This window comes from Acanthopagrus latus, chromosome 2 (genome assembly GCF_904848185.1).
Source record: "Acanthopagrus latus isolate v.2019 chromosome 2, fAcaLat1.1, whole genome shotgun sequence".
Classification (NCBI taxonomy): Eukaryota; Metazoa; Chordata; class Actinopteri; order Spariformes; family Sparidae; genus Acanthopagrus; species Acanthopagrus latus.
In genome coordinates this window covers 30581157-30602334 of record NC_051040.1, presented here as the reverse complement: position 1 = coordinate 30602334, position 21178 = coordinate 30581157, and the positions used below count along the sequence as shown (strand labels likewise).

The following is a 21178-nucleotide window of genomic DNA, read 5'->3' as shown; positions in this document are numbered from 1 at the left end:
TGTATTAGCTTGCATGGGTAAAAAGAAATATAATTTAGTTTCCACATCATCATGCAAACATGCAGCTACTTTGTGCTTGTTCTTTAAATGGTCACACTTGTTTCTGGCCTGCTGGGCTCGACCTTCCCCAGCAGACCCATTGTTTCTAGAACTATTCTGAACACAGAGAGAAGCAAGAGAAAAGGTAAACACAAGATCAAATGAACACAGGGATGCAAGATATTATTGCCTTATTTCCATCCAGCCACGGCAGAATGTTTCAGAATGTTTTGTGTTACGTCAACAGAAAAAGAGTTCTAATACAGAAAAAAATATAATCATCATAAGGATAATCATAAACTTAGCTCTTTATTCAAACATTTAACTGGACTTGGAAATAAAGCAGGGATCACAGCCTGATCTGAATCTGTTCATCTTGGTCCATTTGTGTATATGAAGTAAAAACAGTCTATAACATCTCCCCAGTCACAACAAGATATAAGATATAACTCAACCTCTGAATGTCTAGCATCTGAAAGCCTTGAAAGCCTTTACTTTCAAGGCTTTATTTCCAAAGGCGTCAAGCTGAGCATTACCAGTGTATTTTAACTGACATTTTGAGGTTTTTGGTCTGTTGAAGTTTAACATATCTGGCGTTGGATGTTCAAATGAGTAAAAACCTAATATAAACCCAAATACTTACATTTAAATGCGAGATCTGCGCCACTAGAGGTCGCCATTATTTCTTTCATTCTTTCTTCTCTTCGGGCATGCAATGAATCTTCAGCAATTTATCGCCACAAAGGATAGTAGCGGTGCACCCTCCAGGAAGACGGAAAAGCAGGCAGCATTTGTGGGGAGCATTTGGAGGATCTTTTGAATTGGGGCAGCCTTCGCAAGCCATTGTTACGTAACTGCACTTCAAATGCGCACTCCAAAGGATGCTGCCCTTGAATTAGGACATAACTGGTGGAGTTCTCAACGGGTCGGGCCAGCTCGACAAACCTGACTGGACCCGCAGGTTTGGGCCGAAGAAATACGCAAATGAGGGCTCCCTTTTTTATATAACACATTTCATAAAACACATGTCTTGCAGGTTGTAATTTATATATTGTTTGTTGTGAATCATCGCTGTTCACGTGTGGTGAAGAGGAAGTCTGGCTGCTGCTTCATGGGGAGGGGCAGACGCAGACCTGACCAAAATAATGGTGTTGTGAAATTGTTTCATGTTGAGGCTAACTGACATGCCCTGGAAGGGTTAGCAGCAAGGTTAAAACAAAATTTAAAATGAATTTAATTTTGACATTGAATTTATATGAAATATTCTCCCCATATTATTTCTCACATGGTGCTAACAGTGATGTGGACACTTTTTGGCACTAAGCTTGTATCTATCATCTTTCCAACCTCAACTGGGTAATGCAGTAGCAGTTGCTATATCTTTGTACTTGCCTCTCTCACAGCTTGGTAGGTCACCACTCCAGGTGAGGTCCCACTGGCACATGAGCAGCTCTGCCCCCACCACCTGATAGCCAGGGTAACACTGGTAGGTCACCACAGTGCCCTGAACCAGCTCAGGGTGAGACGAACTCTTCCAGCCATTAGAGATCTCTGGGAGCTCAGGGCAGGTGTCGTTACGAGCTACTTCTGCAAGAGGCGGTAAGAAAGACAGCAAGACAGAAAATCAGGAAAAGTGATGTGAGATCTGAGCTTAGAAGGGTGATGTGTATTTTGTGTCAGAAACATAATGATGTAAGTGCCAAATACTTTGGTTCATGATGAGATCTTTCTAGAAATCTATTCAAAATCAGATGATGGCTAACGTCAGACTTTACAACCATCACTGCTCCCAGTAGACCTCACTGTGCAATACAAACTTTATACACAACAAATTTTTCATTTTGGTTTGCATCACTGGGCAATTTTCAGACTCATATTTATTATTTATTGATAGCAATAAACTGCCAGACGACAGTTACACATAGACTAGTTAAATTGATATATTTTTAAAGTATAAAATTATCAAAATATTACAAAATTTCATATGAAATACTTCATACTTCACCCATGATAAATTATGAGCTAAACTAAAGCTAAAGTTAGTGGAAGGTGAAATGAGATGTGTGAAAACAGCTGTTCTCTCAAGCTTCTTTCATCATATAATTACTTCTGTCATGTTTTTATGTGAACAAAATGTGACTCTGTTTCAATGACACAGTGGCCTTGAAGGCCTCTGTATTTGAGATTTGAGTCCCTCCTGAGATAACAAGTTAGCAGACTGCTAATTTACGGAGTTTTATCAACCTCAGAAACGACTGCACAACAACAATACACTGCAGTAAATGGATCCAAATATAAACCGCCACCAAAAAGCCACAGATAATGCTCAGAACAGCACCAAACTTCAGCAACAGTGCAAATAGGGTCTCAGCACATAGTCGGGGGCATTAAAACTTCACTAGCTTAGCTGGATTTCTACTGAAATGCTGACAAATTTTACCACTCTTCTGCAGCAGCTTCCTGTTTACTGGGAAATCCCGACGAGGTCTACTACTGTTGACTGGGAAATCCCGACGAGTCGATTACCGAGTGCAGTAAAGTTCCACGGCTCATGGATGAAAATGTATGATCATGACTCCATGGAAAATCAATCAAAGTTCATATGTGTCTTACCTGCCAGTTTATAACAGTTATTATCGAGAGCGGACAGGGAAAAGAACGGAATTGAGTATTTCACTCGACCCGGAAGCTGATGGGGGAGAGTTGAAATCTGTTTTTAGCTTCACAATAGAAATCCAGCTAAGCTAGCGGAGGTTAGATGCCCCGAACTGTGTGCTGAGACCCATTTTCTTTTGACACTGCTTTTCTTTGTCAGTCTTCTTAATTCTTCTCTTGGACGTGGGCAATAGTGGGGCATTTTTTCAGCTCTGTTGTTGTTGTCTGTTCTCCACCATTGTTTACAGTATGAGCTTGAAAGTATCTGACCAGGTAAGAGCAGGCACTGCACCTGTGAGGGCAGGGAGCACTGCCAAGTATGTGCTGTGGGTGGGGGGGTGATTGACATTTCTCAGACACTCCCCTTGGCACTGATTGGTTGTATTGACCCGGGTGCGTTGGATTTTTCCACAGCTGACCTGTATCTTATTCTGCTGTCAGATCATAACATGACAATTTTAGCAAATATATCCAAAAAACTGTTACAGACTACAGCTTTGACGATGAGCATATAAAACCCATAAAGAAATTGAACCCATTTCAATTCGATTTTGTAATATTGTATATTGGAGAAAATAAGCTCTGTGGCAAACACAAGTCTACGATAGTTACACGTTTTGTTCAGCAAGATAATCTTCATATATGAACACCACATTTGAGATTTTTTTAATATATAAATGCTATTGTTATAATAAAAGTTATAATATATAATAAAGTTAACGTTAGGCCATAATCACCAAACTACGCCACTAAGCATCTCACCTCCATAGTATCAACACTAATCTAGATTGATTAATCTACGAGTTGAAGTTTAAGTTTGAATAATTTGCAACTGAAGTTGGCGTGTAAAGATGGACTAGTGAGTCTATGACTCACCGTGCTTACTACAATGTAGTATATGTTCCCAAAAATATCTGTAGTCCCATTTAACCACCTGTTAGAAACCACCTTCTTCGAGACATGTAAACATGAGGTATTAACTAGCGTACTTCATGTCATAGGAAAAAGTGTGAAAAGGGCCATGGTCAACTGGTTCCCCCTGCTTCCAGCCTTCATGTTAAGCTAGGCTACTCATGTCCCGACACCAGCTGATCTTCTCTCAATTATCCTCTCATCTCACTCTTAACAAAGAGAAAAGATTACAAGACAGCAGGTGGGAGATTAATGCTGTAAAAAGAGAAGTTAAGTCAATTAAAACAGATGAAAAAGGAATTTGTTTTTGCTGGCAGGGGAACTGAAAATTGAATCAGTAAGAGGCTGTCTTTGGTGTTTTCAGGGCCTTTCCATCAGTGCAGAACTACTCCAACCGCCAGCACGTTATATCTGATAAGAGTTAATGAAATCAGAGAGGGAGGAAAGGCTACAGAATACAGATGTTCAACAAAGATGAATAAAAACCGGGAAAGCATTTATTACAGTCTATTCATGAATCTCATTGGTGGAATGTAAACACAAGACAGCCATGTGGTCTGCCAAGTGGTCAGGTCTCTGATAATGTTGCTGTCCCAGTGCCACAAGTGTAATTACTTTGGTGTTTGTCAAAATTAGACCCCTATGCGGAGGGTCTGAACCTGATGCTATGTGCCTGGTAATGAGCAGAGCAATGCCAACAGGCCTGCCAGATTCCGTTACCCCCACAGGAGAATTCATTTGAGTTGCTGCAAACATTTTCCCTTGGAAGGCATCCCTTGTTTCAAGCCCGAATAAAAACAAAATCCTCATGAGGGCTGCACAGTTGCAATATGGCTAAATCATTATGGCTGAAATGTTTTGATTAAGGTAAAATGTGTGACAAAACAACATTACAATGAAGTAGTGTGATCCTGCCCTGCCTGTTCTCTAGATATAAGAAATAAGTGTTTGTAAAAATAAAACATTGTGATTCAAACAGACTTATCACTAATCATGAATAACATTGCTCTTGTAATAAAGTGCTGCAGGGATGAGCAGGGGCGCTGCCAGGGATTTTGGGCCCCATGAAAAGAAATCTAATTGGGTTCTTGTATAGGGTGGCAAAAAAATGTGATGCCATTTTATATAAAACTATGCATATTAATGATATTTATGACTATCATTACCATATTAGTGAAAAGAACAACATGACAGTTAGGTGGTTACTGCTCACTGTCTCCCCTGTAGTCCCACATGCAGGTCTAATTTATCTCCACAACTGTAGACTCACAGGTGGTGGCATCGGATTTTGGGTGAAAAAATACATATATGAGGCTATATGGTCGTTGTGATTTAATCTTCTGATTTCCAGAAAATGTAAACATTTCTCTGATTGTACTGAGAGTTGTATTGAGTCACACAGTCTGCATGCAGCAAGAATGTTCTCCTCTGTTCCCACTGCACAGCAGGAAGGTGAGAGTCCCAAACTACTGACCAAACATTCTAGGCTACTTTAGTGATAGATGAATTTGAACTATATCATATATACACATACATAATGCTCTTTTTATTTCAGAACTGTTTTTAATACATGAAAATCATTCTGAATTAAACATGGATTATAGGCTATTTTTATTTTATAACTCTCTTTTAATCCTCTGAAAATGATGGTGGATCATCTGGCATTAACATTACTGTCTTCTGAAGGCCGTCACAGGCTCAGTTTTTAAGATTTAACCATAAGCATCATAGAAATATTGAAAGTGAAAGAAATCCGCTGATACCAAACATGTCATGCTAAATATCATTCCAAATTTGAACTGTTTTTACCGTGAGGTCCGGGCCTTTGTGCAGAAAAAAAAAAAATTGGAGGGGGGGCCTTCGTGCACCTCTGACTAGTTTTCTCTATGTTAACAAATTCAGCTCAAGCTGGAGTAAAATGAGTGTCAAGTCCACAGTTCATTGTTAACCTATACTAATTCCATAATACCACATTTAGAAAGCAGAAACTAATCTTTGTAAATATGTATACATATATAATGGAATTTCTAAATGCATATTAATTGAACTAATCTATTGCAGATGAGTAAATTGAGAACCACATCTGTTTGTGTTTTTTTCTTCTGGGATTCACAAACAATTGTATTACTACATGTAGATGGTAAACTGCTGCCCTGTAAACCTTCAAGCGTGTTTAGATTAATTGACAGCAGGTTAACATTCTTAAAATTCTGCTGTACACCAGTATGGTTCAAGATCAGGGAAAGATGAAGGGTGTGGCACACATATTATGGTTAAGTTAGGATTAGTTAGATATTAAAACATGCAGCTAATGTTATCAACGATTATTTTATCAGGTAGTGTTCATTCAGATGAGGCATAATTGAATGATACTCAAAAATATAGAATTAACACTCTCCAACTTGTAACTGTTTTTGATTTAGCTTAAAAGATACACTAAACATTTTCAAAACAGGAAAGTCCATAAATCCAAAATCTGCATTGATCTGCAAATGAAAAGTGATTCCTAAAGTATACGCTCTCCAGAGCTGCTTTCTTCTGGATGAAAGGTTTATGCTTCTGTTCACTATATCCGGGGACACATGGATAAATCTGCTGCCTCTGATCTGAGAAGTGCTGTGTCAGAGGCCATGACACACTGCCAGGCTACAACAAAATAATTAGAAACACCTCAACACACATTAGATGAGTTAGTTAAATCTTAAGTAAATACAAAGTACTAAATATCATTGATCATTTCAATATCAGAAACTACTACTCAAGTACAATATGTATGGGTTACAGAATATCTTTACTTTTACTCAAGTATGTCTTCTGGGTACTTTATACAACACTGGTAAAAACCCTCAGACAGCAGCTTTGTGGTACTGTGTTTTGAATATTCTCATGCTTTACTGTAATTGGCCTAGCTATTACGGACCGTTGAGAGCAGGCATGTGATGGTCTGAGGGTTTATTTTTTTGACCACCACACTCTGTGATCTACTTTATATTCCATTTGCCCAGCACATTCACACTTTTGGGTCAAAAAAACATGTGTGATCAGAGAGATGTCCATGCACTTACATCTACTGCTTTATGTTCGCATGATTAAAGTGGCACCTTACATCATCTGTGTCTTAAAGTCTTTGAATACTGTACACATGACATGAAAATAGTCAACTTGAGCACAACTTGATATTCAGCTACTGATAACTGCTTGATCAATTTAAGCTAAGAAGGTACTTAAGGGTACCTTAAAATTCAACATCTGCTAAACAGCAGATGGCAGAGCTCCCTAATGAGTCCTGAGATTTGAATCTCCACGTGGTTGAGCAAATGGCTTACCAAAGAAGCGGACAATGAAGCCGTTGCCATAGCCGTAGATGTTGGTGGCTGGGTCAGACTGGAACTGGATGGTGACATCTGCGTTGGAGGTGTATAGCTTAAATCGAGACTTCAATCCCCAATACTGACCCAGTACTTTAGCTGCGAGGTCATCTCCATCGTAAAATGTCACTAGGTCATTCTTTCCAATGTTCAACCTGAAATATGAGACACACACAGAATCATGTTTGCATCTATTGTTTTCCAGCTCAGCCAGCATTAGATTTTGGTGGTACTTAAAGGAACAGTTCGACCAAAAATGAAAATTCAGTCATTATTTACTCACCCCCATGCAGATAGAAAGTCAAGTAGACACTGAGTAATCCAAGTCTCTGGAACCCCCAAGATACCAAATTAATTTGAAAAGATGTTATTTATGCCCCTTTTAAAGGCAAAGTTTACATTTTTGCTGCTAATCTCAAAGCATTGGGAGTGTAAATGAAGTCATTTCAAATCAATTTGGGATTTTGGGTCTTCTGTCGAATTGGATTACATGGTTTGATCTGTATGGAGCCATTTTTTTTTTTTTTTTAGTTTTTGTCTTATTGTTTTACATTCTAAAAGAAGTTAAGTAGAAAGCTGCCACCCTGATTTGCTGTTAAACTCCAGAAATGGTGTGTCGACTTCTTAGCTCCATGTTGACTTTCCATGGGGGTTAAGTAGATAATGACTACGTTTTCACTTTTGGGTGAACTGTTCTGTTCCTTTGAATAGCTTTTTTTTTTTTTTTTTTTTTTTAATTAGCTTTTTCCATATACATGAAATTTTTGTGTAGAAAGTCACGGATATGCCAAAGGAAATCAGTATAAATGCATCCTACTATGTCTCTCCTTGTCATTGTACTGTGCTGTTTGGACCGCACAGAACACAATCAACTGTGACGTTCTCGATTGAAATTATCTTTTAAATTGACAATCATCATATGTAGCTCACAACACAATTCAAATGGGACAAAAAAAAGCATTTATCTTTCACCACTCACAACCATATGAAGTTTTTCCGAAATAAGGTCCCATGGGGTCCACCGGAAGGGACGGGACTTCAGCACTCTATGGACCCCACCCTTCTCTGCCTGTGAGAAGGGTGGGGTTGGTTTTGTTGGTTGCATTCCTTGCGCTGTTAGCTCACACAGTATCAGTCTGTTTTTGGCAGTGTTTGAAATGCAGTGACACTCCACCCTCTTTACATGGACCCCAGTTTCCACCAGGCCCCTCACAGCCATATACCATCCACACTTACAACAGACAAATAACTAAATGGTTTGACTACGTAGCCTAATCAACAACACTTGAAGCACAAAAACAGCAAAGTAGTGGAACTGCTGCTTTTAACTGTATGCTTTTAACTGTCAGAATGTCTCTTGGCTTGTTATGTGGAGCAGACAGGCCAGCCATACTTCTGCTCCTTTCTCGGCCAGGCCTGACTGCCTCATCAAGTTAGCCTAGAGACTCTGCAGCTGTGACAACCAGTTAGTGTGTTGACTGATAGGGAAACTACAGCTCACAATGTAGCTCTCAGCTCTGCCACTGGTACTGGTAATGCTTTGCAGTCACTAATTCATCACTAGTGGCTCCTGATAAAACTCATTAGCCAGCCTGAAATTGAACTATTAATCTTTAAAGGAATGCTGGAAAATCAAAGGTTAAAGAGGTGTGGATTGAATCGACACATGGCAAAGCCTGACAGAAATGTTTATGTCTGAGGTTTTTTTTTTACAGAATCTGAAGAAAATGAAGAAATGTGTCTTCTTTCAGCTGTAGACACACATTTGTATTCATACATTCATAAGGACATTCCACTGAACAAATTGATTCTTGAAACCTTACTGTAACAATCAGACCTGACCATAACCTGATCCAAAAGCAGTCAAGGAACAATTTTCATCAGTTCTCAATTTTTGGTCCAAAATTCTGACTGAAATATCTGGACCAGCCTCAGGAATAAAAACATTTCACCAAATTCTTTAGCTGCAAAAATGTACCCCGCCTTGACATGTACAGTGCCTTTCCAAAGTACTCATCCCCATTGACATTCTTTCTATTTTGATGCCTTACAACCTGGAATTTGAATGGATTTTGGAGACTCCCATAACCCATGGAAGAAGGTACTCTGGTCAGATGTGATTAAAATTGAACTTTTTGGCCATCAAGGACAACGCTATGTCTGGCACAAACCTAACAACTGTCACCATGCTGAGAACACTATTACACTCTGGGGATGTTTTTCCTCGGCAGAGACTGGGAAACTGGTGAGAACTGAAGGAAAGAAGGATGCCGCTAAATACAGAAAAATCCTTGAGGGAAACCTGTTTGAGTTTGCCAGAGTTTTGAGACTGGGACTGGGAAGTTCACCTTTCAGCAAGACAATGACACTAAGCACACTGCTAAAGCATCACTCCAGTGGTTTAAGGAGAAACAGTGAAATGTCCTGGAGTGGCCCAGTCAAAGTCCAGACCTCAATCCAGCTGAGAATCTGTAGAATGATTTAAAGATTGCTGTACACAAGCGGAATCGAAACTTGAAAGAGCTGAAGCAGTTTTGCAGTGAAGAATGGGCAAAATTCCAGTTGCTAGATGTGCCAAGCTTGTAGAGACATAACCCAAGAGACTTGTAGCTGTAATTGCTCCAAAAGGTGACTCTAGGAAGTATTGTCTTTGGGGGAGTGAATAGTCACACACAATCAGGTTTTCTGTTTTTTGTCTTATTTGTTGTTTGTTTCATAACAAAAAAAAATGTTCTGCATCTAGTTATGTTGTGTAAATCAAATGATACAACCCCCCCAAAATCCATTTAAATTCCAGGTTGTAAGGTAAAAAAATAGAAAGAATGCCAAGGGGGATGAGTACTTTCGCAAGGCACTACACAGCAGGATTTCATGGAGATCTGCAGAGCTGTCCTCAGGTGATCCCAGTAGGTTCTACATTATAATAACGTCCACATCCATTCAGACCAGGGCTCCACACTAAATATTTTTCACCACTGAAAAACAATTCTAACTGAATGCAAACTGTCCCAAATCAAAATCTTGTTTCTGTACTTTGTTTTTATCATCAATAGGTGTTAGTTAAACTTTGTGTATTGACAGTTATTTAAAGTGTTGCATTTAAGGACAAGCATACTAGACTATGCACACACATTAATAAACTGGGATCAGTCAAATATGTACATATAGATTGAAACAGGTGTGATAAATAAAAAAGGGCTTTTATTATTATAATTCCTAAATAATAAGTTCTAAGGAGTACATCAGCAATGTTCTGATACCTTAAATTTTTACACCTTTATACCTTTAAGTTTATTCTGCCAATTTACTGCAGAGCTAACCTCTAGTCTAGTAAATGCCATTTAAAATTAAAAGTAAGTAAAAGAAGATAAAAACTTAAAATAAAAGTAAAATAAAAACTTGTAACACACTATTTTCCAGACCAGAAACTCCTGCTGTTTTTATTTCCATTAGCTGTTAGCGAAACACATTATAGGACTCTGCTTCCCACCTAACAACTAACTAGCTCTCCTCCTGCTGACTTTGACTCAGATATGTTGTTTACAGAACAGTGTTTTCAGGAATAAAACTGGCGTCCCACCTCGATAAAGTTCACTGTGTCTTTGTGGATGTTAACACACCACACATTTCTTACTTCCGGCACCAAGTAGGACTAGCCTGCCAGCAACTACAGTTGACACAAGCCTGAATGAGAGCATGAGAAGTCATGTATGTTTTATTCATTCAGCACAAACTATGATAGAGATTGCTAGCAACAGGTAACTTGAAGGATTAGTCTTGCAATATTATATATTTTTCTTATTGTGAAATAATTTCTCATGATATCCTATGAAAAGATTATCAGTGTCAAAACAGACTGAGTAAGTTTCTGAAACAACTGGTCCCTGTAGGTTTTATAAAATGATACTCTAACAAGACAAAATAGTGCATTAGAGGGGAACTATTTGCTGTGAATCTGTGGCAAATATCCACATTTGCCCACTGAGTATATTTTCTCTCTCTCTCTCTCTCTCTCTCTCTCTCTCTCTCTCTCTCTCTCTCTATATATATATATATATATATATATATATATATATATATATATATATATATATATATATATATATATATATATATATATATATATATATATATATATATATATAACCTACATAATTGTCATGACTCCGGTTTTTGTTTGTTCTTGTATCTGTTTTGTTTTTGGTTTCTTGTATTTGATTTACGTCCTTGTATCATGCCTTGTGTTGTGTTTTTTCCTTGTCTTGTGTCTCATGTTTTGATTTTCCTTGCCCTCATGTGTCCTTTAAGTTTCTCTCATGTTCTCCCCTCTGGCTCCCTCTGTCTGTTGTCTTGTTCCCTCCTGGTCTGTTCCTCTGTGCTCCTCCCCCTCATTATCACACCTGGCTTCCTTCCTCCTCTCTCCTCACCTGTTCCTCGTCATGTCATTAGTGTCTGTGTATTTAGTCTCTGTGTTTCCCCTCACTCTTTGTCTGGTCATTGTTTTCTGTTTTCTGAATGCTCCTGTTCCATGCTCCTGCCCCTGCTCCTGCCCCTGCTCCTGCCCCTGCTCCTGCCCCTGCTCCTGCCCCTGCCCTGGTTTGGTATGGTATGTTTTGGTTTCAAGATTTTCATGTTTGATTTGTACTTTGCCTTTTTCTTTTGCACTTTGTCGAACTGCTTTATTTTGCTACTTTGTTTGGATGTTTTGTTGTTACTTTGCCTTGTTGATTTTGTTTTGCTACTTTGCCCAGTTTTGTCTTCTTATGTTTTTGTAATCAGCTTTTCAATAAAGCTCGCCATTTGTTTCCTTGATCTGGCCTCCGGTAACTGCATTTGGGTCCACCTCCCCTTCCATAGTTTTCCCTTTTACCCCGACCTGACAATAATTACATTATCACCATATGAGAAGCTGTCTGACTCTGTCACTCGCAGGGAAGGAGGCTGTTTTCTGGGGGAAAGTTCATTGAAGTGACTCTCAGGAGAGCTGTCACTGTGATTTTTTTTTTTTTCAAGACAGTAACTACAACAACACAATAGTGTACAGAGACACTTGATGAGTTAAATTTTTTTTGCTGGTGACAGACGCCGTTTTTTTGGGCAGAAATGTGAGTATCGGTAGTTGGTAGGACAGACAGGATGACATACAGGATGATAGACACTTCTCCATGTATAACTAGTATCTTTTTTTTACTCGTATAAGATGCCAAAGACACTATCCATTACTATGTTACTGCTGTTTGGTCCAGTAACAGTGCTTTGTGGGACATTTCTCTTCATTTTGTTGAGTGGAGGATCTGTTTAGTTATCACACTTAGGCCTGTCATGATAATCAATAAATTAATGAATCATATGATAAATAAAAATGAGCTTGATAATTCTGCCAGCCTCAATAATTTCCATTTGCATGCTTGTTTGTTTTCCTCATATCTTTCACGTGAATCCTCCTGTCAATCACTCTTTCTCTGTCTCTGTGTTGGGAGGCGGGCCCTGCCCCTGACATAACACAGAGTGCAGCATGGGAGCCCCGTGAGGAGTAGCAAGCCAGAGGTAACACTAGTTGAGATTTTACATAATAAAAACAAAGATGGAATTGGTTTCAAAGCCGAACGCGGCAGCTGCAATGTGGGAGCACTTCGGATTCAAACCGAATGACTGTGGTGGACCACAGAGTGGAGATCACAGAGATCCTGGGCAGAGTTAGTGATGCAGAAGTAGCAGTAGTGAGAGTGAAAGACGGACTGCTGATGTGTGTATTTTGATGTTGCATGTGATAAATATCCCTATTATCAATAAAGCACATGAATGGTTACTAGTATCAGTAAATAAGATGATGATTAAACTAGCCGACGAAGGTTCATAAAGAGTGTTCATGTATTTTTGTAACATGAGTAGTAAGCATGCGATAGCTCAGACACGCTGTGGATACAACTGAACAGCAGGGTCAGCGTGAGTAAATCAATATCATCACTGTATGTTGTTCACATGATGTTTGCATAACCTGTGTCCATTCTTATGTGTTTGATGAATTTAGAGGGGAGACAGAGCGCATTGTGGTCAAGATGTGTGAGTGGGCACACGAGCTGCACACTGGAGTCAGAGTGAGTTTAAGACTATTCACAAACTGTATTTTAAGCTCATGCAAGAATGTTTACTTGACAATGTAAATATTATGCTGTAATGTAACTATGAGTTATGTGGCTGGGTAAACATATTTATTTGTGTTTCTGTTTAAATGTATTTGTGCAGAAAGAGCCACTACTGTTGTCTGGATTGTTTGAAGTGTCTAGAGTGTCTAAAGTGTCTAGTCGAGTCTGAAGTGACCTGTAACTGGAGCAGATATCTAGGAAACAGTCAGTGCATTTACATGACACTCAAGAAAACCGAATTACTGTGTTAGTCCGACTATGATCGGATTTTTAAAATGCATGTATACACCTTAGTCTGACTAAAATCGGACTGGATCGGATTTCTCATAGTTGGATTAATACACCTCGATTATTCGATTTTTTACCGGGCCGTGAGCCGGAAGTGGAGGGACGGTGGTGGCTTTCCTCCGAAATAACCACAAGCAAGAGCACAATTGTGCATCTAGTTTGTGTAATTATCATGTACAACTTATATAAAATGTACAAAGGTGTAGCTTCTCCTTGCTCTTCGTACGCCATCGTTCTTGAATGCCGAGGCAGCTGGTGACATAAAGAGGTCAGCCAGAGGTGGCTCTGATCAGTTGTCTGATTGCAATAGCTGTAATCTGACAAAGCTGTGCATGTAAACGCACTGTCTCAGTGTCGGATTAGTCGGATTACAGCCATAGCTCGACTATGCTGCTTAGTCAGACAACTGCAATTGTCCGAGTACACATGCCGGTGAGAAAATCGAATTACTGGCCGAAGCATTTGAGGTGGCGCTGTACCCATTTCAACAAGTGGTAACAGAAACACCTCCGGCTGACCTGGTGTATACATGCATCTTAAAAATGCATCTTACATGCATCTTAAAAATCTAATCATAGTTGGACTAATGCAGTAATTTGGTTTGTATATGTATACGTACAGTATACATATACGTTTGTATATGCATACTGTCAGTGTTAGTAAAAACAACTCTATACTTTTTCTTGTCAAACAGCCATAAACAAATTTATTTTCTTTATTTTTAACATTTTGTATATATCCAATGATATAAATCAGTCCATCAGTGGTTTTCATGTGTTGATTTAACAGCACTACTCAACACATTCTGGGACTGAGAGGAACTACAGATATCTGTCAAATTCACCCTCCAAGAGTTGTGTTCATTCTCAAAGGACAATTTTACCTCCCTTTCCTCTATAAATAACTCTCATTTCCAGTTCTGAGTCTAAAAATATTCCCTCTTTAAATGTCAGTGCCGTGTTGTCATGTGATAAAGATATTCTTTGAAAATCTCTGAACTCTTTAAAGTCATCATCCTGAAATACATTTTGCCAAAACAGTTAAAACATTAGATTAACATCATCCAACTCCTGAAAGGTGGCCTAACGTTGATAAAGTTTTTGTCCTTCTGAAAGTCTAAAGCTGGCCCTCACAAGTGTAGTAAATGGAGTGAGCTATCTTCTAAACTCATGGTGTTCTATGTTTATTTGATAAGTAATTGTCAACTAGCACCAAATTTGTTGTGATTAAGCTAAATAAGGCTTTGCAGGGCTCTGCGACGCATGTGCAGAGAAAAATCAATCAGAGACTCCATTCCCTGGCACTAATTCGATTTAGTTCAGTTTGAAAAAAACAAAGCTGTTAGGCTGGGGACCAGGTCTCAACACACATTATGGCAACTATTCATTTGATGAAAAAAGTGGACTTAGTCAGAATATTAGAATGAGTACAGCTCCCAGGTCTCTCCTTCTTCCTCTCTGCTGCGCTGCAGCCCTGCCTTCAAAGCCCCTCCTCACAGAGGAGCCTGCTGTGCATAAGGAGGCTCGTAACCATGGTAACAGAGGAAGCCAGATTACCAAGATGGCACATTCAAAATAACAACATAACATACATACAACAACATAAGCCCTGATTGTTCTATTTCTGATCAATACTAAACTAATAACTAAATTACAATGATGAGTGCCTCATTCGATCACTGTATACATCCCAAGTACACACACCGCTCCACACCTCCACTGGGTGGAGCCACAGACAGTGGATTTTTACACAGATGACCTGTATCTTATTCTACAGTCAGATCATGATGACAATTTTAGCAAATATAACCAAAACATCGTTACAGACTACAGCTTTAAATGCTTAATACTTGTCTCTGTCTCTGCATCTCAAAGAGGCCCTGTTTATGTCATTAATTACCCTTTCACCTTCAAACTGACAGTATTCAGGGGAGGTGGCTGGCAGTCGCATCACCCCTCCACCGAGCAAGGAGGATGTTGTTTTTACTGCTATAAAACCTTCAAATGACCATTCCACAGGAGATTACTCCCCTTCTCTAATTTACGACAGGTAACACCACCTCTCTCCCCCATCTTTGACATTCCAATCCAACAGCGGTCTCTGTACTCATCCAGAGTTTAGACAAGTTTGAAAATAACCAATAAACTAGAATTTCATCTTCTTAATTTGAAGATATTAAGGAACAGTATGAGATATTCATAAAACTGATGTTTTCCACATTTCTCTATGTTGTTGTTAAGCCAAGATAAAGTTGTATTGTTTAATGAGTTTGGTTTGGGGTGAAGACCTAGCCCCTCCCTTTGGTGAGTCCTGGTGATTAGATCAGACTTTCAGAAGATCTTTTTGTTTAATACCTTTGTTTTTTTTTACCAGTAAAATGTCTCTGTCATGTTTTTGTTGACAAGTATTAAAGCTAGGGTCTCTAATGTTGTTCAGAAACACATTTTCAGGGATAAGCGGTTACGGACAATGACATGACATGACATCTCCTACATACTTAAATCAGCTGCTGATATTGATGTTCTCAAGATTTTTTAATATTGCTGGTTTCAACTACTAGGCACAATTTTAATCCCTTCATCCAACTCAGTGACATAGTGTAACTCTGTGTGGAGTCACACTTGAAAGAGGAACAGCAGATCCATGGCCTCGAACTGTAGTTGAGAGACCTAAAATTAGGCTATTTTATATTACTTAGCTCATAGCTGGTAACTAGTTTCAATAGTCTGCTGGGAATGATGCAGAAAAACAAAAGTGACATTGCACAAACAGGGTCTTTACTCGCTTGTATAGCACTTTTTATACATCAAAGTATGCAAGTGCTTCAACAAAAGCAATACCTTGCAGCCCAGTCTATGTTTTCCAGTTTGGAGCTGGACATTGCTACACTGAGGTCTCCAGTCTTCACATCAAGATGGCAACAGAGATGATGATGATGACTGAGCAGGCTAGGCTATCTTTATGAGACCATCATGTACTTAGGCTATCTATTCTGTCCTCACACTGGTGTAGCAGAACAATGCTAGACAGGTAGCAAACAAGAACTCCCACAACCCGTCCTCTGTTTTGTGGTTTAATGTTTCTGTAAAACGGATACAACACAACAAATAACAAATCAGTACACACTGTACACAATACATATATGTATATGAAATGATGACAAAGCAATCATTTGCAGCTTCAAAGTGGTCATTAATACTGCATACACTAGACTGCTAGCTCATCAACTGAGCACATGGTGAGAAAATGAAACTTAAGCAAATCAATTATACCAACAACCACCAGCAGGTGGCAACAAACAATTCAGAGATCAGTACACTCCCCACCTGGTATATTAACAAATATACCACTATCAACTAGTTCTTCTGTTCACTATCAGATAAGAGTACAGTCACCTCAGTAACAGGCCTAAGATATGTTTTAGCAACTCCTTGCTTCATGATCTTGACCTCAGCTTTCCTTACCCTGTTGTCAGAACTTGGCAAGGTTCTCACTATAAGCCCAATCGGCCAATCATTGCATTTGACTTGACCATCTTTGAGTAGGACGGCATCGCTTTCCTGTACATTTCTCTTCTCACCCTGCCTTTTCTTTCTCATTTGCAAGATACTCTAGCTTCCATCTCTTCCAGAAGCAGTCTGCAAGACCTTGAACCTGTCTCCATTGGCTCTTGTAAAGGTCTTTGAGTTCAAAATCTCCAGGTTGCACTGACACCACACTGGCCTTCTGAGAGAACTTCAGGAGTTTGAGGGTTGGTTTAGACAGGAACCAACGGTCTGGCATTCATTATAGCCATGACTTCATCCATAAGAGTGGTCAATTCCTCATGTGTGAGGTGAGTAGTTGAGGATTTCAGTTGCAGACCATTTCCCACACTCTGCCCATGTGGGACGAATGAGGTGTGTTAAATTTCCATGTACAGACTTGATACTGAAAGTACTCTTTGATCTCTGGGTCACTGATGTTAACCTTCAGTTCCATGCAGGTTCCAGTGAAAATGGTGCCTTGATCTGACTGGAGGTGGCTCACTGGTCCTCGGATTGACAAGAAGCAATGCAAGGCATCAGTTAAGCTGGATGTCAACATTGTCTCCACAGCTTCCTGATGCACTGCTTTGGTGTTCAAGCAAGTGAACATTACAGCCTATCTTTTACTTTTAGCACTGTGGCCTCTTGTCCGGCGGGATGTGACATTCCATGGCCCAAACACATCCAGGCCAACGTGCGTGAAAGGTAGATCCACGGTGACTCTGTCTGCAGGCAAGTTAGCCATTTTTTGTACTTCCAGCCATCCTCTCAGATTTCTACAGGTAACACACTGATGTGGAACACACTGTGGAAATTAGTCTCTTGGCTCCAGCAATCCACAGTCCTGCTGTGTGTAAGGCTCTTTCGGAGAACTGACGGCCTTGCTGAGCTACTTGGTCATGGTAATGCCTGACTAGCAGAACAGCAACATACGTAGATACTGGCTGGGATTATCAAAGGATGCTTCTCGGCTCCTGAGAGACTGGCTGACTGCAAGCGACCTCCTACTCCCAGCAACCCATCCTGGTCTATGGGGGTCTAGCTTGTTAAGAGGACTTTTAGTATGAACCTCTTTCTCATCTGCGAGACTCTCAAACTCAGCTTTATAGACTTCATGCTGTACACGCTGTATGATCTATGTTTTTGCTTGTGAGAGGTACATAGGGTGCAGACCATTACAGCAGTGCCAGCCTGTCCACTGCGTGAGAAGTCTTGGAAAATGACTTTTCAATGTGGATGAGCATTTTCATTACTCTCACAAGAGATTTCCAGCTTGAGAAATGTTTAAATCTATATGACTGTAGCATCTGCTCCCTAACCTTAGTAGCAAGAGATGTGACCTGAGGACGAATCTCTGCATCCAACGATGGCGCTGCAAGGATTCAGCCAATTCGTACATACATCCAAATCTGCCTGCTCTGCCTGCCATCAAGTAGCAATTGGTGAAGACCGTAAACTGGTCTATTAACTGCACGGCCCTCAGCAAAACAACCCTTTCCAGCACCAATATCATATAAACTGGCTTCAATTAAGGATTCAAGAAACAGAGAACAAGTCATACATTTAATCTGGAAAAGATGGCTTGTACATACAGGTTTAATCTATGCAGTGGTTCGCAATGACACAAAATGCAAATATAAAGGTAAATTCTGTCTTTAACTTCAGCAGGATGAGAGTGTGTCTGTTGCCCCTCCATCTAGCACATTTTGAAATAAAGAAACCTTCTGAGAGAAACCTGCTCAAGACTGGTTGCTCCAAGCCTACATTCCTTAACTAACAAAAGTGAACTGAGACAACACTGACAAATGCTGGCACTATGTCTCCAGCACATAGTGGGTATGTGATGTTAAAAGATGTTATCACCTTGCAGTCTGCTGAAGGAGACAGCCAACTCAAGCAGCGTTGTCTTATGGGATCACGACTGTCTAAAAATGCCTGAGAGTGGCCCACACATGAAACAGCACTCTATATTCACAAAATGATGGAGGTAGTAAAATCAAAATACATATTGTCTTCTCTCTGATTTTGGCTCCATGTTTCCACAAGCTTTTAAGCCGTTGTATTGGCTACATTTTTTACGGGGTATCTCCACTTCTACTGAAATCACTTGCTTTGCTAAATGAACAGCAGCAATAACAGCAGCAATAACTTATGTTGACAGACAGACCTTTCAAAAACCAGGGGTAAGCATTAATCAGTGCTTCTTAAAGTACACCAAGAGCACAGGTGCTGTTGAGAGAGAGAGAGAGAGAGAGAGAGAGATAGAAAACAGCTTAAGATGCAACCTATGCAGATGAGCCCTCCTTAATTTGCTTGCAAATGGCAAATGATTTACTACAGCTGACTGACTTATCAGGCTTAGACACGGCGGGATGTGTTGTTCTGTATCCTCACCTTGGCACAGCAATCACAGAAAACACACACTCCCATGCTGTATACTTGCACCCTCTACTTCACACAGCAGCCATTACAGGAGTTGGGGGAGGAGCGTGAAGAGAGGTGGTGGTGGTGCTGCCCATGTGTGTGTGTTGGGAGGGGGGGGCAACAAACCCTCCCTGACATAATTAGTTTTCTCTCCTACACCTAATTAACCTTTGTCTGTGTGGCACTTACTCATTCACAAGCCAAGCGCTCTTGCATTAGCAGCGTGTTGTGCTTTTAATGTGTCTTACAAGTCATGGTGAGGTAGCTCTTTGTAATCTTCAAACTGCCTCCAAGGCACTGTTGAAGCTAGACTGGTGCACATTTATGCACAGTAGATAAAGTGGGCTTTATAATGATTAGATTCAAAGCAACCAAGGAAAGGGTTTGTAGTAACAAGGTTTATCAATGTGCCAAGTGTGGAGAGGCGGTTCAAACAGCGTATATGGAAGGTTGAAACGTACACCTGAATGTCCAGCATTATCCTCTTGTCCTCCTCAACGTGAATTCCCCAGATGCAGTCCTGGCCCTTATCGTAGGCTTCAGGCCAGTTAGGAGACAGCACCACTCCAGCAGAATCTGTGATCTCGCCACTACAAACAGCTGAAACACACACACACAAGTATGAGGTGTAATAACAAGCGCTACGTAGCATTGAGAGTTCGGGGTGGGTTTTGTGCAAGAAATTCTCAAGCCTCTTCTGTGTATAAATGTTTTGACCTTAGCTGACGTAAGACACACAACAATGGTTGAAGTATATAAGAAGGTTATGTGTATCATGAGATGATTGGAATAGTGTTTTGAGAAAGGTCATATGTAATCTTGTGACTGTTACAATTGAATGTATTGTTTTGATTATTGTAAATGCTGAGGAAAGAACGCCTTTCCTCAGTCAGTATCTATGCTCCATTGGTGTGTGACTCTTGCTTACAAGCAATAAAGAACATCTAGAAGAAATGTTGTGTCAGAGCTTGGTGTTTGACCAATTCTCATCTGCACTAGACAAGTGACAGACTTTCAGTTGCCACAACAGTTTGAAAAGGTATACACTATCATAATGCTCAACATTCTAAACTCCCCTTGTCGCTAGGTTTGGGGTGTCACTGCTGAGACATAGTAATATGTCTAATGTGTCTAATTATTAACAAATACCATTTATAGTGGAACAGTTTACCTCAATCTGAAGAAAATCCAGTATACACTAAAATTAGACCATATACACTGAAACTCAGAGATGCCTTCCTGGTGTTCAGGCTTCTTGGTTCGGATGCAGCAAATGGTTGGCATTCAGATACAGTATTTAAAACTTTAGAGTAAGAGAAAACTGTTTTATTTGTAGGTTGGCAAAAGTCTAATGTAGCATTTAAGGTTTGATATCATCACTCTTTCTAGAAGACACCTGGGAAGTTTGACCTGTCTTCCTGTATCCTGAGGAAGACTGAACCTGTCCAATAAAATCCCAGCCCAAACACACCTGACAGCAACTGAACCTGTAGATATCCATAGAAAATGGACAGTTTTGGGGAAACTACTTTGCAAGCGTAACTTGTAAAACTACATGTAGTTAAGCCTGGAGAAATGTAGTTTGTAAAACTACTGCTAGAAATAGTAGCTTTAGCAACTACTTATACTCATTATACTCATTTAACTTAGTGTTAAAATTATCAACATATGGTGTGTGTGAAACAAAGTATAATAAAATATAACAAAAATTCACATGCCAGAAAAAATATGCCTCTCAGCTCAAGAGGAAAAAGTTGCAGGGCTCACATTTGAACACATAGGTCGTGTCTGTAGATGCATCTATATCCAACATGTACAT

At 39.8% G+C, this 21178-nt stretch overlaps 1 protein-coding gene and 1 long non-coding RNA gene across 6 annotated transcripts in view; one reads left to right on the top strand and one right to left on the bottom strand.

Annotated features, from left to right (window-relative positions):
• sez6b (seizure related 6 homolog b) overlaps positions 1 to 21178 on the bottom strand; it is a 270502-nt gene that overhangs the window by 39396 nt on the left and 209928 nt on the right. For all 5 annotated transcript variants that reach the window (XR_005072165.1, XR_005072166.1, XM_037084349.1 and 2 more), the window contains 3 exons: positions 19821 to 19959; positions 6933 to 7129; positions 1432 to 1626 (listed from right to left, as the gene is read on the bottom strand). Coding sequence is in view for 3 of the 5 variants with exons in the window: in XM_037084349.1 (XP_036940244.1) it covers positions 1432 to 1626; positions 6933 to 7129; positions 19821 to 19959 (531 nt within the window). In the remaining 2 variants the exon portion in view is untranslated. The remainder of the gene's footprint in view (positions 1 to 1431; positions 1627 to 6932; positions 7130 to 19820; positions 19960 to 21178) is intronic.
• Positions 11649 to 14953, top strand: LOC119011348. The gene is made up of 3 exons (XR_005072174.1): positions 11649 to 12521; positions 13006 to 13072; positions 14198 to 14953. It is a non-coding gene; the product is annotated as an uncharacterized LOC119011348 (long non-coding RNA).